The following is a 17,825-nucleotide window of genomic DNA, read 5'->3' on the forward strand; positions in this document are numbered from 1 at the left end:
TTCCCCCGTGAGATGTAGCACAAAGAGCCAGGAAGAAGAAGCAGCAGCTTTGTGCTATGAAAAGTAAGTAAAAGCTCTGTACAAACACATGCTGGCTTTTATCAACGTGATAATAGGCAAACAGTATTTATAAACGTTCAGTGCCAAGCCTGTGGGCGGAACAACGATGAGTAACGTACCAAGTGGTCACAAGCGCAAAGGTTACAGTCTTTGAACATGTTTGAACATCGATCCACACTTACGTGACCGTTTAAGAGTTCTTTACATTGTAAAATCGTGTGTACCTGGTTATGGTCCCTAATGCTGTGGTCCAGGAACTGTTGTGTCCCCTGTTTCAGTGTGTGCCCAGAGAGAAAAGATCCTTTTATTACTGCATCTGCTTTGGAAAAGAAATGAAATATAAATGCAGGAGAAATCTTATGGTTTGTCCCTACTTAGCCAATCCACAAAATGATGAGGTACCTGAAATATTGGTGCATCTCATCTCCCAGCAACAAATTAATCTCAGGATGTTTCTAATGTGAGTCTACATGGGAACAAACACTCAATAAAACCATGAGCGAACGCCATTGAAAAACGTGCTCTGCTCTGACTGCCTCGGCCTCCATCAGCTGCTCTTCCTCCTCACCCATGCATGAAGTTGTCTGCTTTGATTACGCGAAGTTGTAAACTCGGTGAGTAACTCTGCATGGTGGAGACTAAATGTAGGTCTTATGATGTGGCCATTACTGTGATTCAGCCACTTGAAATTAAAAATTAGCTTCATTATGCTCTATTCTGTTGTTACCCACTGATTTAGGATGAAGATTTCCTTCAGGAGAGGAACAAGAAGGGGGGAAATAACTGAGTCTCAATCAAAAGATCATTTTTTTCTATTCTAAACAGTAGAATAAAAACAGAGGATGTAGAAAATTTAGTCTAATATTATTTAATTTGTGTCAAATCTCAATTTTTTGGACAGTTAGTAGATCTACGTGGGGTTGGTCCAACGCATACCAAATATTGCAATAATTATTTGCCCTTATACCCAGAAGCACTAGTATTAGTTATTGCCATTTGTCTTTGCTTCAGAAAGCACATAATCAGCAAAAAAGACGTAAAGATCTTCTGGCTGAGTGAGCCGCTGACTGATAGGGTAATCATTTTGATAATTGCAACATTGGTTGCTCAGATATTACACATCTTGCGTAAAATGAACGTCAGTCTTGACAGACGAGTTATCATCTGGTTTCTCTTGAAGCTTAAAGGGTTAGACCAGAACTAATTGGGGGCAATGGAAGAGGGCAGTGACACACTCACTCTTGTGCGTTTTTTCATGTTTAATAACGTGTATAGATTACAAGTAGGATTTGTTTCAGGAGCAGGTCATGATATATTAAATTAGGGAAGAAAGCATTTGCATTTCTTTACAAATAATGTAGCGCCGCCATTTAACCATTACTCACAGTTCTCTGCTCTAGCCGTTTGCTCCAACTGTATTCGATATTCATGGGCTCAACTTTAAAGAAATGATTAAGCGATGCTTGACTTTTTATGAGCTAATTACATCTACTTCCAGGACAGAACAGCTCCCTTCTGAGGACTCCATGGTTTTGCAGTTTTTAACTACCCACGTGAAACATGAGTTTGGTTCAGAGCACGATTTCGTGATGCAGAGCCGCTTCCAGCAGCAATTTCCCGCATTACTTCGGTGTTTATCTACCAGCATGAGATGGAAACAGAGCTGTCTGCATCTGCACAGGATACAGCAGGACACGGCCTTCCTCACACCGGTTCTATATCTCCATTTGGAGCAAGAGGTGAATATTTAAAGAGCGAGAATTCTTCCTTTGATGTGTCCAAAGGTGTGTTTGCTCTGCTGGGTGAGGCTATCTTGCTTGTGCAGGGTTTGCCTATACATTTGGTTTAAAAAACACACAGCAATAAACCAGAACTCAGATGATTTTCCATCAACTAATCTGAACTCAAACTTTGCACAACAACCCTTTCGTAAACTGCATAGATTTACATAAACTATGTAGATTCCCAAGTTGTCCGGGCAGGATATGCCACCATGCTGTGTGCTTTTGTAACACAGAATGTCAGGGGTTGGAAGGGCCCCTGAAAGCTCATCCAGTGCAATCCCCCCATGGAGCAGGAACACCCAGCTGAGGTTACACAGGAAGGTGTCCAGGCGGGTTGGAATGTCTGCACAGAAGGAGACTCCACAACCCCCCTGGGCAGCCTGGGCCAGGCTCTGCCACCCTCACCATGAAGAAGTTTCTTCTCAAATTTAAGTGGAATGTCTTGTGTTCCAGTTTGAACCCATTACCCCTTGTCCTACCATTGGTTGTCACTGAGAAGAGCCTGGCTCCATCCTCCTGACACTCACCCTTTACATATTGATAACCATGAATGAGTCACCCCTCAGTCTCCTCTTGTCCAGCTCCAGAGCCCCAGCTCCCTCAGCCTTTCCTCACACGGGAGATGCTCCACTCCATCATCTTTGTTGCGCTGCGCTGGACTCTCTCCAGCAGTTCCCTGTCCTGCTGGAACTGAGGGGCCACAACTGGACACAATATTCCAGGTCCCTTTCCCCTACACTGCTCTCTAATAGGTCATCCCCCAACTGATACTGGAACCTGGGGTTGTTCCTGCCCAGATGCAGGACTCTACACTTGCCCTTGTTCTATTTCAACTCTCAGCCTGTCCAGGTCTCTGATGGCAGCACAGCCTCTGCTGTGTCCCCACTCCTCCCAGCTTGGCGTCTCAGCAAACTTGCTGATAGTGCACTCTATTCCCTCATCCAAGTCATCGATGAATATTTAAGTGGAACCTCCTGTGTTTCAGTTTGTATCCAGTTTGTAACGTTACAAATTATAATTAATGTCATAATTTATGGAGGCTTGGGGGTGAACCCTCAGCACGATCAAGCCTGGAACCTGCAGCAAGAGGGCAAGTTGAATTTGAAAACGCCGGTGTGTTCTTCCCTGGAACCCAAATACCGGGATGTGTAACGAAGGGAACTCGCTGGAGCCCTGCGGGGCCAGCGCCGCTTCCCGCCCCAGGCCCCCGGGCGGCCGGGCCCGGCGGGCGGAGGCGCCGCTGCTCGGAGGGGCCGGGAGGCGCCGCCCCGCCCCGCCCCGCCGGGCTGACAGAGGGAGGCGGTGGCAGCGGAAGCCGCGGGGACAACGGGGACAACAGCGACGGTACCGGCGAGGGGTCAGCGCGGCTGCTCGTGGCGGGGGGTGCGGAGGGAACGGGCCCGGCCGCCGCCGGGGCTGCGGGGACGGAGCGGCCTGGGGGCGCCTCGTGTGGACACAACTGTGTCAGCGCTTTTCCCTTTTCAAACAGCAGTTACACGGCTTTTATTTTTGTGTATGTGTTCTGCAGCGGGCAGATTTCCTCTTGAGGAATTCGACCTCTTGGGCTGTGCCCTCTTAATTAATCTCTACGTTGTGCAAGGTTTCCTGCAGCAGAGAGTTAAGATTGTTTGGGCAATTTGAAGAGAGAGAAAGTCACTGTTAAAGGCTATTTAAAATAACCTGAATAGGATTGTTGTACTCGGCCATCACAGCCCAGGATCTTGCAAAAATTCCTCTGGTTCTCGTTGGCAGTAACGCAGGCAAAGAACATGAGGAAACAGCAACAGCAATAGATTTCCAAGTTGTTTCTGATGGTAGCTTTTTTTTTTTTTCTATGATTTAACATTATAGATATGGTAGTAATCTTTAAATTAGACTATTCATTAGCTATCGTAATTATTAGATTTTAATGATAATGAGAATTTGCCACCTTTTTCCTGTCAAGGAATTCCCAGGCTCTAGCAGAGTGAGCAATGGATCTGACGTGCTAGAGCATGCTCAGTACACGCCTTCTTACAGTTTGAAGTCCAGCAGTTTTATCTGTCAGCACAATCTCAGACTTTACGTGTGGTTCCAGCAAGGCGCCAGCTTGCAGGAAAATCACAGCATTTCCCTGGAAGGAGCAACTGGAAGCCAAAAACTGCTGGGAAATAAAGCCTGGAAGCCGTGAGGACCTGTCCTGGGCATCGCTGGAGTTCCGCAGCTGCAGCATCTCCAAGCTAAAGTGCCTGCTCGACTTTCCGACCTCACTCCTTCAGCCTCGTCACTTTAACCATTTGAAAGAGGAAGAAAAGAGGATTTTCCCATAAGGGCTGTGGTGAGGGTTTCCCCTTTAATTTTCCCGTTATCCTCTGTGTGTTTGAAGTTCTGTGCCTAGTGACGGTGGAGGATTGCTGCCTGTATTTTGAATATTCTCAGATTTTTCATTATGTAGCAGATCAGGCATTGATCTCCAGTTCTGGTCTTCAAAATGGCTTTTCTGTCCATAAAGAATCAAGGTCCTTCTAATCGGATTATTCTTCCGTTAGGTAGTCAAGAACTGATCAAACTTTGGCATGCTTTAAATTGGTCATCGAACCCTAAGAAATGCTACTTATATAACGTCAAATATATAAGCACTGATATATATATCAGGTTATTTTCTTCCAGTGTATATTTTTCATATTGTTCACTGAAAGCCAGGCTGGTATATAAAGAGAAAAATGGAGCATTTTAATTTTTTCCCTCCCATAAAGCTGAGAAGTAAGTACCAGACTGCAAATCTGATTTTTTGTGGTTATAGTCAAGTTCCCTAAATGTAATCTGAGCACACCCAATGAGTTTCCTCTGCACCCGCCAAATTTATCTTCTCTTCTAACTGTGTTTGATTCTTGTGAAGAAAAAGAAGTGGATCAACGCAAAATTTCGGAGGTTTTACGTGTCTATAAGATGGGACGTTGGTCATGTTAGGAAGTGTTAGGACTGAATCGTGTTGCCATGGAGCATTTTTGGAGCCACGCAGCTTTGAAAGGGATCAGTTCTTCTATTTCAGTAGCTGTTTGTGTAAAAGTGCTTTAAATGCATTTTAAGTGATGCGTGAAGGGTGCTCCAAATGCTTCCCGTAACGCATCATTAATTTAAAGTCAGATTGTACATAGTAATACAAGGCAAGTGGGCTCTGGCAATTTAAATTCTCCTGATTTCTAGCATGAGATGTTTGGGTTTGGATTTATTTACAAAAATGTAAAACATTTACAAGCCTTGCAGTGGTCATTTAAAATATAAGTTCAATAGTAATTAATTGTGTTTTGAAATGGGACCTTCCATCATCCTTACCTGTATCTTTGTGGATACCTTACAGTGCGGGGTAAATACTGCAAATGTTAGAAATTGTTGGGAGCTCCCACAGTGACAGCTTAATTATTTTGTAATTATTTTGGCTTAAATGTACATTATGTTCACAGCCCATGTAGTTTTAAAGAAATACAGCAAAGGCAAGTGCTGCTCAATGGGAGGTAGAGGACTGCGATTCTCTTTTTAAATCTAGTTTTGGAATGATGTATAGATTTGAATATCTAGTCCTGACACCACGGGGTTGGGCTCAGACCAAGGCACGTGTCCCAGGCCAAAAAGCAGCTCTGCCCCGTCCCCATCGCTGGCGCCCGCGGCTGCTTTCGGTTTGTGTGGCTCTGCTGATGGAGCTGAGTGAACAATGGAGCTGGGTTTTCATGAAAATCCTGCGGGTGGGATCCCTTCTTCTTTAAAACCTAAACAGGTGGCAAGTAGCAGGAGGATTCTGTAGCGTTTTGTTGCCTTAAAATGGAAAATATTAGAAAAATTTACAAAACTTTTGAAGATTCGAAGCTCATCCGCTGCAGCGGATTCCCTGCTGCTCCCGCTCTGTCAGCTGTAAAGCTGCTGTGCCAAAGTCAGTTGCGATGCCCCTTTATTCAATCACATGATCTATTTTCTAATGTGTGCCTATTAAGCGATTGCCGTATCACGCTGTGTGTTGCCGGAGCCATTTCTCTGGGCAGCGCAAGAGCCGAGTCTGTCACGACACGTTTGTGTTTGCGGCTCTGACGCTGCTCGTCAGGATGTGGTTTGCTTGTGCTCAGTCAAAACTGAGGACACAGAGCCGCTCCACCCTTACATGAGGGACGAAATATTGCCTTGTACTTCTCTTTCTGCCTGTTTTCTTGGCTGATCTGCTCCAGCTTATAAGAACTACCAGTTTTTAGGACTTCCCTTCTTTAAATCGAAACTTCTGAACATCAGTTTGCTGAGCACTTTTGTAGCCGTTAGATGTTGTGCACAATGTTCCTTCCTCGAGACTGAACGGAGTCGGAGATGACTTGTGGAGATCTCTGGGGTCACGGTGCTCGACGGGGTTTGTGCAGGGGAAATTCTGAGGCGAAACCTCTACGGTTTCAATCAGTATCATCAGCTCAGCGTTGTGCTCATTCTGTGACGCACAGAGACACGTGGGGTACACGATGCTGTAACGGTTGCACCAGCGAGTCTTGGATCTTGGACAAGGTAAGAAAAATATAATATTTGAACAACAGCATTCTGAATGCTACTTTTTCATTTCTTTTTCAGCAGGAGACATGCTGCAGGACTTGTGGTAGAGATTTTGGAGGTCGCTGACGCACTTCTGCAAAGTTCTAGTCAGTGTCATGTATATGCGAGCACTAAAATGGATTTTTTTGTTTCTCCTTGTATTTTCTGCTGTAACAATTTGGTATGTAAGTTTTTCCCCCAACGCTGGGATTAAGCAGACAAACCTGATGTATTTCTATGAATACGAGCCAGTTTACAAGCAACGCTACCTCTTCACGTTGCGGGAGCACCTGAAATGCGAAGACATCGATCCGTTCCTGGTCATCTTGGTGACTTCGCGTCCTGAGGACGTGAAATCAAGACAGGCCATCAGGATAACGTGGGGATCTCGGGACGCGTGGTGGGGACATCGAGTTCTAACGCTGTTCTTACTGGGGCAGGAGACTCGAAGAGAAGACGACCCTGCTGTGTTGTCAGTGGAAGATGAAAACATCCTCTACGGTGACATAATTCGCCAGGATTTTCTGGACACCTACGACAATCTCACCTTGAAAACGATCATGGGCTTCAGGTGGGTCAGCGAGTTCTGCTCAAACGCGAGATTCGTCATGAAAACCGATAGCGATGTCTTCATCAACACCCCGAACCTGGTCAAATCTCTTCTGAAGCTGAATTCCTCAAAAAATGTTTTTATTGGTTATCCTTTTGTAGATAGCTTCCCCTACAGAGGCTTTTCCAAAAAGACGTACATCTCTTATGATGAATATCCGTTCAAGACGTATCCTCCCTATTGCAGCGGGATGGGTTATATACTGGATGGAAAACTGGCTCTGAGGATTTATGAACTGATGAGTCATGTCAAACCCATTAAATTTGAGGATGTTTATGTTGGAATTTGCTTAAATATGCTTAAAGTGAACATCACTATTCCAGAAGATAATAAATTCTTTCTTTATAAAATTGATTTTGATATCTGTAAGTATCAACATTTGATTGCAGTACATGGCCTTACACCAAGTGAAATGATCAGGTTTTGGCAGGATTTATCAGCAGACACTTCAGTTACTTGCCTTTGATTCTGTATTTATCTATAAACTTCAACCTATTTGGTGTAAAAATGTTTAAAGTCCAGGGCAACGCAACCCAAACCCAGAGCTGCCCATGGGACCCAACGGCAGAATTGCCCTGGGATGTTCCTAAATAAAAATACTGAGCATTCACAATGCGCTTTCTCATGTACCTGCCCTGACGTGAAATGTCATCAAGCGAGAATGTTTATGCCAAGAAAGTAGCCTTGAAGATAATTCCCAAATTACTAACTGGATTTTTTTCTTATTGTTTTTGCAACCGAATCGTCCTTTGCCACCTTTAGGTGTTTGTTCTCTGCCCAACAATCTCCTTTGTTCAAAATATCCCCTCTGATCCTCCCGAGGGTTTTACGGCACCGAATTTAAACACAAACACCTCTGGAATGTTCGCAGAGTGTTACAAACCTGGGGACCCTGTGGGGTCTGCAGAAGCCAATGGGAAATTCTGCACATGGGATGCACTTTGTGGGTGTGTATCTAGGAATGTAGAAAATAAAATGGCTTGGGTGTCTGATAATGTTCGCGGGGTGAGTTTGTGCGCAGTGGAGTTATCAGACGTCTCGTACATCGGGATGATGGAAACGCACAGATACACGTCTGTGCACAGACCCTGCGAGTGCTGCAACCACGCAGGGAAGGTCAGAACAGATGCATTTATATTGTGACTTTATATCTGTTTTTACAATAGTTCTCTTCAAATTTTAAAACGAAAAAAGAAAGAAATGCCAAGATTTGTGTTTCTTAAAGAGGACAAACATCATTATATCTGTAAAGATGGGTATTTTAATCACTTTATTCATATCTGCAAGGCCGAGTTTTCAGTAGTTTACACTTCTAATAGACAACAATACAGAATTGGCAATTGCATTAACATGATTATTCTTGACACGTCCACTACACAGCGCAGATGCTACAGGTACCTGCGGAGCTGCCGCCTCCTGCTCCAGCGGGGCCGCTGACGTACTCACACGGGGCTGCTCTTCACCTCGTCTCTTAGAGACAAATTACACCAGGTGCAGAAACCTCCAGGACCAACTTGGAGGTTTCACCGTGTTTTTTACGTTGTGATTATGGTCAGTATTGAATTTTGCTCTTTGCAACAAGTGCACCTGGTTTTGTGATGGAATTATGGGGTGTGTTATTTGGTTTTAGATCTAAAAATGCGGTCTTGGGGAGAATTCTCTCTAGACAAGTATTTCAGATGTCAGCGGTCTAAGAATGTATGTTAAGAAGATCAAAGTTTTTAAAAAATAGATTTATTTTGTTAAACTCAATAGCTAAAGGTACAGTATTGCATAACTGAGGGCAGAATGCTGCTGCGGTTCTAGAAACGGGTGAAACTCCGGCTGTTCCTGTGCTTTTGGGGTCTGTGATTCGGTTGCTGTGCTGTTGTCAGGTCCTGAGCGCTCTGTTTAACCTTAAAAAACCCGCCACCTCTTCCTTTTTTATACACCTGCCGTGTTAAGTGTTTAGAAATACATTATTTTCGCAAGAACACTGATAGTCCAGCATGGCTTGTATTGCTTCGTCAAATAAATGTATTGATGAAAGAACCCGGGCAGCTAAAGCAGCTGGTGCTCCTGGCGAGGGAATAAGAACCGGCTATTACAGCAAAAGGGCTGCAAGAAAATGCACCCACCACCAAACAAGGTGTTTTTAATGTTTGTGCCCCAGAACGATAACACTGATCACGGTTTTCAAGGTTTTTTCGTTCATATTTGAGTCTGACCTTATTATTGCTTAAAAGACCATAAAAATTCATAACTGAGCGAATGTTTCTGCTTAAAGCAAATATCAGGGAAGTTTCTTGTGTGAGCAGCCGTGCAAAGACTGTGGACTCATGTACGGCAGCATTAAAGTCGGCAGTTGGCCCTAATTTTAGTGCGTCTGCCTACAATATTGTACTGAGGATGAAGCTTCAACCACAGGCTGAGATGTTCCTAAATCCAACGGTTCTTGTGCAGGCAAGTGGTTCAGAAAGACAAATTCAATCAGGACTCCAAGCGCTTGTGATTTGGATGTGAAAAGTGTGGGGCTTTCTACCTTGAAAAGCCTAATAATAATAATAATTATAATAATAATCTCTTGGTCAGCGATGTCTGGAAACCACAGCTGGGGGGCAGCAAAAGGGGTTTACAGGGCAGGATGTCAAGACTGTCAATACCTGGATGGTATTTCAGAAGAGTTAAAGGGTTTAAATGTTTTGTGCGTTGAACAAACAGGTTCACCATAAGCCATGAAATAGTACGTGCTGCAAACTTAGGGGCTTTATTTATCCCTTATGATCGGTTCAGTACTAACAAGACATAGACGGTTTGCAATATTTTCCTAAGGTTTATCTTCTATTCCCTCATCCAAACCATTGATGATTATATTGAATAGTATCTGCCTCCCTCAAAGAACCGATGTGCCTCCACAGGCTCAAAGGAGCACAGGGCTGGCCATATAAACGCAGAAAAAAGTGCTTTATTTCCTTATTGCTCAACTCAGTCAGAGTTGTTCTGTAACACTGAGCTGACCTACTCACAAAACTGCGTTTCAGCTCTTTAGTCCAGAATTGCTCTCGATTTGAGCCTCTTTACTGCTGGCTTTAGACGGACTTCAGCTGCACATTTGGCTTAAAGGAGCATCTGGCCTATTGTATAGAACAAGAGACAAGTGATGCCTTGAACTTCGTTACCTAAGGGAAAACTATTTGTAAACCAGCTGCTTGCCTGAGCCGTATATAGTCAGCACTATATCAATCAGTGGTTTAAAATTCAAATACGTTTTAAGTTAATTGTAGCTGTGTTTATAGATACGAGTCCTCAGGTGCAGAGGGTGCGTTACAAACACGCGGACAGCGCCGAGGGGCAGCAGCTCTGGGCCGCGCGGCTGCGAACCCCAGCAGAACGTTCTCCATGTTAACCCTGCTATTCCATACTGCGGGATGGAGCCCTCAAAACCTCCTTTAGGAAACGAAAGGCTGCTGAGGGGTTTTTTTAGTATAATTACTTACTAAATGTTTCTCTGTAAAATAAGTATCAGCTGCATTAGCAATATATTATGATTATTTAAAGCATGTATTCTGAGAGGGAACAAAACTCCCTTATTTTCAAGATCTAGTGTTCGTGTAGCAAACACTGTTGTTCAGGCTTTAGTACTAATTTCTGTATTCTAAAAACTTCACTATTATTTTTTTAAGTTTACCACGTCTCAATGGTAAAATAATGTAAACACATCAGCAGCAGTTTTGGTACTGACCTTGTGTCCACACGTCAGCAGACAATACATGATGTCAAATGGTATTTACTTTATCGAAACAGTCAATAAAACGGGCTCATTCATTTAAAATTGTGAACTGGGCAAGGGGGACTTTAAATCACAGATTTTTCACTATTAACTTTGCCAATCCTGCTGGTTATGGTGCTTAGGCCAGCCACTAGACGGAGCTGCGATCCCGCCTAACCAGGCCGGGATCCAGAGCCGGGTCCCGTCAGGAGCTGCCGGCGGTGAAGGTCAAAGCCCTTTTGTCGCAGGAGTGAACAAACCGCCTTGTCCAACCCGCTGGTACGTTATCAGTGATAAACCACCTGCTAGTCCATGAGCAGAATGGAAAACCTTTCATGTGCACTACAGGTGAGTTAAACTGTTAGTTTACAACACCACTGGGAGCAGCCCAAGTTCTTTCAAGTACTTCCAAGGTGACTAATTACAAGGTATGTTTTTTCCTATTAGACCATACGAAAGATGCTCTTTGGCAGCAACTTAATCTATCAGTTTTCTGCCATTATAAACCATCATTGCTGGATGAACTGTCGCCGATGGAGCTATTCTGGCTTCAACAAAAAACTCCCACAAATACACAGGGCAGGAATTCGGGAGCTCTCAGATGTGTATGAGCCACTTCAACCAAAAGGCATCTCCCCATTTTTTGGGAGGTGGCCAGGCCGGGCAGCAGGACCAGGATGGAGTCGGGGCTGCAGCACCTTGTGCTCGAGCGCCCGGGGATGCTCCTGCTACAGGCTCCGGCAGCTCCTCCCGGAGCAGGATCCACATTCCAGCAGTGGAGGACCAGACCCCAGATCATTCAAGTTGTGTAACCAATACGTACACTGCTTCATCTCGTCATCCAACAGCTCTGTGTGCCATGACGGAATTTGGCTCAGATCAGCATGACTGGGAAGCTACAGGTGTCTAGAACTGGATTCAAAACTTCTTGGAGCCATCTAGCAGGGGACAGGTCGGCACTGCACCCCTCCAGCAGCCCACCTTTACACCTAATGTGGCTGCAACTAGTGTTTTAAAGTAATATTAATATAACCAAAAGGCCTTACCAGAGCTCACGATGCCTTTGGCCAGGGGGGAGCTGCTGCCGAGGTGGGGGTGTTGCCAAGAAAACTGAAGGTGCTAAACCAACAACTGTTGCAGGTGCAGACAGCGCAAGGTTGAAATGGGGCTGATGCGGCGACTGGATGGGCCTGTGAGTGGCGGAGTAAATGAATCCTGGAATCAATATCCTGCCAAGCCTGCCAGACGGTTCCACATCGCTCTGCACGGTGTGTTTTCCTAAATCCCGTGCTGGGTTAGTGCTGGTGACCCTGCTCTGTACGTGTTCTCTGCTCTGTACGTGTTCTCTGCTCTGTACGTGTCCTCTGCTCTGTACGTGTCCTCTGCTTTAGGGCTCTGGAGGCTGCTGGGGCAAATCCTCCTGTTCCTGCGCAGCTGTTTTACAAACACCCAGACACCGTCCCACAAAGCGAAGCCAGCAGGACAGAAACATCACCTGTGGAGCAGAAGGGAAAGGCAAACGCCGCACGTCCCGTTGAACTCCGCCTGCAGTTGCCATCCCGCTGCCGTAGCGCTCTGAGGACGTGGTTAAGCGCTCCCATGGAAATACCACACAAGGTTTTCATTTCACAGCGCTCTGACCTCAACTACCTTTTCAAAATAAGGTAACCTGCAGTTATTAACGTTTTCTGTTAGCTGCTCAATTTAACTGCAAAGTTGCATTTAAAATTCACCGAACGCACTGTTGGAGAGATTTTAAAAGTCCACAACCTGCCGTCCTCTGAAGGGCCAGAGCAGGGGACGCCGCACACTGGGATCCCTCTGCTCATCACTCAGAGCCAAGGGGCTCTACCAGCGTCTGGGACGAGAAGAGGTGCCCAAGGATCCAAACACGGTTTGAACAGCGCTGGTAACAGCAACACATCCAATTAAGAGTCGTGATTATCTCCAAACAAACTAAAGGAGGGGAGTTTGTTGGGGGAGAGAGAACAAAAGTGACTAAGATGGGGATTCCTGCTCGAGCAGAAATTCGTGCTCGTCCGGTTTTGTCTGGAGGGACGTGTGCCCGCTCAGCACAACCAAACACGTGCCGGTATTTTAGGGAGCAGCCACTTGCCCAAAACCACTGCAGGGGGGTGATGAGAGCCAGGGAACGGTTAAACTAAGGAATATTGTGTCTTTACCCAAAAAACAGACAAGGGCAGTTAACGCATCCTATCCCTGATTCACCTCGGGACCCAAATACTGACAACCCCATCACCTTGAAAACACGAGACTCCAGCGGATTGTCCGGGACCATGTTTTGAGGGAGGGAACCCCAAGGATTGTTGTACGACACGATACGGGCCAGCGAGCCACCCAAAATCCCAACCTCCAACAACAGGCTGTCGTCATGTAAACCTACAGTAGCCACAGATTCCAAAATCCAATTAAATACTGGAAGTTAGATCTAAACACTTTTTTATCTAGACTTAACAGAAGCATTTATGTCTGGCATTTACATGTTATACTGAAAAACATTTTTAAGTGGTCTTCCCCTCATTAACACCAGAAATCAATCTGCAGGAGCACAAGGAAGTCTCTCGATGGGCTTCACTTCCATCTTGGTGGCTCTAAGGAACGCGCTCTTTTGCTTTCCAGACAATCATTAATGAAATGAACTTTATCTCGCATCACTTTCTGTACAGGCCTGTGAAAAGTCCTTGCCAAAAACCTGATAAAGGGCTGAATCTCGGTGAATGACACGTTCCTCGATCCCAGCAGACCGAGGTTTTGATACAGGAAGTGTCAGGATCAGGATATTTTGCTGGAGTTTAACATTAGTTGGTTGGAATACAATATGGCATAGAAGAGATGTTTAAATTCGAGTAATGCACAGACTGAATAAACATGTGGCTTCAGGTAACTCGGTAACTCTACCTCATCACATGCTTGGCGGGGATTTATTAATACTTAAGGGGTGGGAGGTTAAACAAAGCGAGAGCCAGTTGTGTGGTAGCAGGTTAAGAGTTGGCTCCTCTTCCTCTTTCGTATCAATAACAGGCCAATAATCACAAACCTTTTCCTGTACAACCTGAGCACTGCAGATTGACAAAGGAAAGCGATGAGAGACGCGAGAGCATCGCTGTGGAGCGGCGCCTGCGAGCGCCGGCAGCAGCGTCCCCGTCGCTCGGGCCTCCGCAAACCTTCCACTGCCAGAAATGAGAAGCAAGGAGTCAAACGAAAAGTCTACACGGGATTTGTAAAGAAAACTCTGAAATGGGAGGTTACAGTTAGTTTCTAAGGAGCAGCAAGGTCACAGGGGGCAGGTACATGTGAACGAACTGAATCCTTAGCATCACTCAGAAAGTATTTATTGTATTGCTCCTTTTGCTAAGCAGGGAACAAAGACCAGAGGGATCTGTTCCTTCTGTGTAGAATCTTAACGGCATTTACTAGAGCTTTGTACTACGTTTAAAATGTACGAGTTTGTTGTAAGTTCAGAGTGCGGCAGAGCCCCAGCGGCAATTACTGTTCTTCTGTTTTGCTGCTATTCCTGAACTTCACCACCATCACGGTGATATTATCAGGACACCCTCTGTAAAAGGACTGTAGCACTATGCTCTTGGCACCGAAGTGCGGCTCATCCAAGCGCTCCTTGATGAACCGCACGGCCTCCTCGTTGCTGAACGCGTCCCACAGCCCGTCCGACGCCAGGATCATGAACTCCGGCTGCAGTTTGTCCAGGTCAAAGGTAAGAATGTCGGGGTCGGGAATGACAACGTTCAGGTTCTTCAGGGGGTAATCCCCCAGGGAGCGGGACATGGCCAGGATCCCCTGCACGCGCCACGAGCCGTTGAAGCTGATAAAGCCACCTGGAGAGAAACAGCAACGTTTAGAGCGGTTCTTTCGGAAGTTCAAGCGTTTCTCCGGCTTCCTGCCGGACCCACCCGCAAATCCCCGCTGTGCTGCACGTGAGTTACGGATCTCAGACTGCGGGAGGCGCGGCGGGTCGGGCGCTGCGGGGTGAGCTGGGTGGCAAAGTCGGGAACGGCTCCGCGTTCAATCGGAGCAGCTCGGTGCTGCCCGTCCTCCCAGCACCAACCGCACACAGGAACTCCTGTGCTGCACAAACCCCTGTGCAGGAAGGGAACCTACAGATAAAAATACTGAGAGCCAATATTTATATGCTTGTGTTAGTAAACGCCTCCTTTTTCTGTGTAGTTCACATTTTGCCTGTTTCAGAAGGAAACCCTGAAAACACCCTGCGGGAGGACTCACATCTCACCTCAAGGCATAAAAAGAAGCAAGTGCACAAACATTCACAGGCTCTTCTGTCAAACTGCCTTGAATCACAGAATCACAGAATCACAGAATGGACTGGGTTGGAAAAGCCCTCAGAGATCATCGAGTCCAACCCTTGGTCCAACTCCAGCCCATTGACTAGATCATGGCACTAAGTGCCATGGCCAAGCTCAGTTTAAAAACCTCCAGGGCCGGTGAGTCCAGCACCTCCCTGGGCAGCCATTCCAATCCTGACCACTCTCTCTGCACAGAATTGCTTTCTAATCTCCAGCCTAAATGTCCCCTGGCAGAGTTGAAGCCCATGGCCCCTTGTCCTATTGCTGATGCCTGGGAGAAGAGCCCAATCCCCACCTGGCTAGAACTGCCCTTCAGGTAGTTCTAGAGAGTGCTGAGCTCAGCTCTAAGCCTCCTCTTCTCCAGACTAAACAAGCCCAGCTCCCTCAGCCTCTCCCCATAGGGCTTGTGTTCAAGTCCCTTCCCCAGTCTTGTTGCTCTTCTCTGGACCCGCTCCAGCACTTCAATCTCTTTCCTGAGCTGAGGGGCCCAGAACTGAACACAATACTCCAGGTGTGAATGAGCTGGGGCACAACGGGCCAAAAAACCGCTGGGAACAAACTCATCGTGAAATTTTACTTCAAGTCAGAAAAATGCGACTGATTTTAGCAGCAGCAGAAAGGCTACTTCTAGCTGCAAATATATTATTTAGGGGTTGCTTACAGTGAGGTTTTGCACTGACATCGATGACCGACACAGGTCTGGTCGTACCAGGGAGGGAACTGGATGGTGTTCAAGGGTAAAGAGTAAAACTGAGGCACCTTCAGGTCCCGCGCAGCTGCTGCCACCGGCCGCACTGCTGCTGTCATCTGAACCTGAGCGAAAACTCACTTCGGGACAAATAATTTGCAAACGTGGAACATTACAATGTATAACAAAATGATATCTGCAGGGTGTCTGCTTTGGTGTTCTTATAGATGTCTTTGTTCTCTGTATTAACAGTTATCAGGATGTTTTAGCTGCGCTATTTGTCAGTCACCTAAACCTCAGGACAGCGTTTCCATTCCTGGTTGGCTGATCTAATCTGCACATTCCTTCTGCTTTCAGGTGAAATCCATTTCATTTAACGATTCCTTGTTGTTTAAAGCTCGAGACTTGATTTGCCGTAAGACCAGCAGAAACAAAACCTTTTAGCTGGGTGATTTTTCAGGAAACCTCATTCAGCTGCTGCCGAAGGTTCTGAGGGCGCCTGGGCTGGAGGTTACACAGCGCTGAGGCCCATGGTTAGTGCAGCGTAACCATGTGTACGTATTGGAATGACAGGGGAAGCAAAATGCAATTAAAAAGAGGCAGTTTTAAGTGGATATTTTACAGGCAATTAGAGGCCAGCGACGCCCGACCCGTCACTGCTCCTGCCGAGGAGGCGGCTGCGACGCGCTCGCTCCCGTCTGCACGGGCTGCGCTTACACACAGAGTGACTTTTTGGAAATGCCAACGGCACGAGTTGAATTCCTGCGGTTTGCTGATGTGCCTGCTGGCGCTTCGCATAGTTTTATAAAGCTGATCACAAAGAATACATAAAAGAGCTGATGGGAAAGCAAACATCCTGCAGCACTGGCTGTCACCGGAGAAGAAAAGGCATTAAAGAAACAGAAGCTTTTTAGCAACCGCACAAACATTTTGCACGTTAGCGAGAGCGGAGCTCAGAGGATTATGTTCAAGGTGAGTGACTTAAATTCCTGACAGTGACAATCACCTTGCAGCTCTGCAACCAAGTGATTCTTCGCAAGCCCAAACCACAGTTGTTTCAAGGCCATTGTCTTACCCTGATACTATAATTTCTACATCGCTCAAGCTGCCGATCAGAAGGAGATTCCTTGTGTTTCCTGGGAAACCAGCATCCTCGTGTGGCAGGACGTGCAGGCCACGTCCCGCAGGAGCGGGTCAGAGTGGTGGGATGACACCTGGAATATGGTGTTTGGCTTTGGTCCCCGCCACACAAAAAAGATGTGGACAGGCTGGAGAGGGCCCGGAGAAGGGCCAGCAAGATGGTCCAAGGACTGGGAAGCTGCTGTGTGAGCTGAGAGAACTGGGCTGGTTCAGCCTCGAGAAAAGAGGCTGAGGGGAGACCTCAGCACCATGTGTGTAAAGGATGGTGATGGAGAAGATGGAGACAGAATCCCAGAATGTGAGGGATGGGAAGGGACCTGGAAAGCTCATCCAGTGCAATCCCCCCATGGAGCAGGAACACCCAGCTGAGGTTACACAGGAAGGTGTCCAGGCGGGTTGGAATGTCTGCACAGAAGGAGACTCCACAACCCCCTGGGCAGCCTGGGCCAGTGTTCTGATACCCTTCCTAAGAAGAAGTTTCTTCTCAAATTTAAGTGGAACATCTTGTGTTCCAGTTTGAACTCATTATCCCTTCTCTTACCATTGGTTGTCACTGAGAAGAACCTGGCTCCATCCTCCTGACACTCCCCCTTTCCATATTGATCCCCAAGAATGAGGTCACCCCTCAGTCTCCTCTTGTCCAGCTCCAGAGCCCCAGCTCCCTCAGCCTTTCCTCACACGGGAGATGCTCCACTCCCTTAATCATCTTTGTTGCCCTGCGCTGGACTCTCTCCAGCAGTTCCCTGTCCTGCTGGAACTGAGGGGCCACAACTGGACACAATATTCCAGGTGTGGTCTCCCCAGGGCAGAGCAGAGGGGCAGGAGAACCTCTCTGACCTACTGACCACCCCCTTCTAACCCACCCCAGGTACCATTGGCTTCCTGGCCACAAGGGCCCAGTGCTGGCTCATGG

At 46.5% G+C, this 17,825-nt stretch overlaps 2 protein-coding genes across 16 annotated transcripts in view; one reads left to right on the forward strand and one right to left on the reverse strand.

The window, feature by feature from the left end:
- Positions 1 to 16: 16 nt before the first annotated feature.
- Positions 17 to 13,920, forward strand: B3GALNT1 (beta-1,3-N-acetylgalactosaminyltransferase 1 (Globoside blood group)). Of its 13 annotated transcripts, none has more exons than XM_082055789.1 (3): positions 17 to 674; positions 1,559 to 1,799; positions 6,827 to 13,920. In XM_082055789.1, the coding sequence occupies exons 2-3, from the start codon at positions 1,587 to 1,589 to the stop codon at positions 7,460 to 7,462; spliced, it is 849 nt and encodes a 282-aa protein (XP_081911915.1). In that variant the 5' UTR covers positions 17 to 674; positions 1,559 to 1,586; the 3' UTR covers positions 7,463 to 13,920. The 13 variants fall into 13 exon arrangements, with proteins under 13 accessions (XP_081911915.1, XP_081911926.1, XP_081911916.1 ...); XM_082055800.1 differs by having other exon boundaries at positions 1,564 to 1,799; XM_082055790.1 differs by having other exon boundaries at positions 1,569 to 1,799.
- Positions 13,921 to 14,072: 152 nt separating this feature from the next.
- The window catches only part of PPM1L (protein phosphatase, Mg2+/Mn2+ dependent 1L), an 83,552-nt gene continuing 79,799 nt past the window's right edge, over positions 14,073 to 17,825 (reverse strand). For all 3 annotated transcript variants that reach the window (XM_082055785.1, XM_082055786.1, XM_082055787.1), the window contains exon 4: positions 14,073 to 14,598. In XM_082055785.1, coding sequence (XP_081911911.1) covers positions 14,252 to 14,598 — 347 coding nt within the window. In that variant the 3' untranslated portion in view covers positions 14,073 to 14,251. The remainder of the gene's footprint in view (positions 14,599 to 17,825) is intronic.

Source organism: Streptopelia decaocto (genome assembly GCF_964273445.1).
Source record: "Streptopelia decaocto genome assembly, chromosome: 6".
Lineage (NCBI taxonomy): Eukaryota > Metazoa > Chordata > Aves > Columbiformes > Columbidae > Streptopelia > Streptopelia decaocto.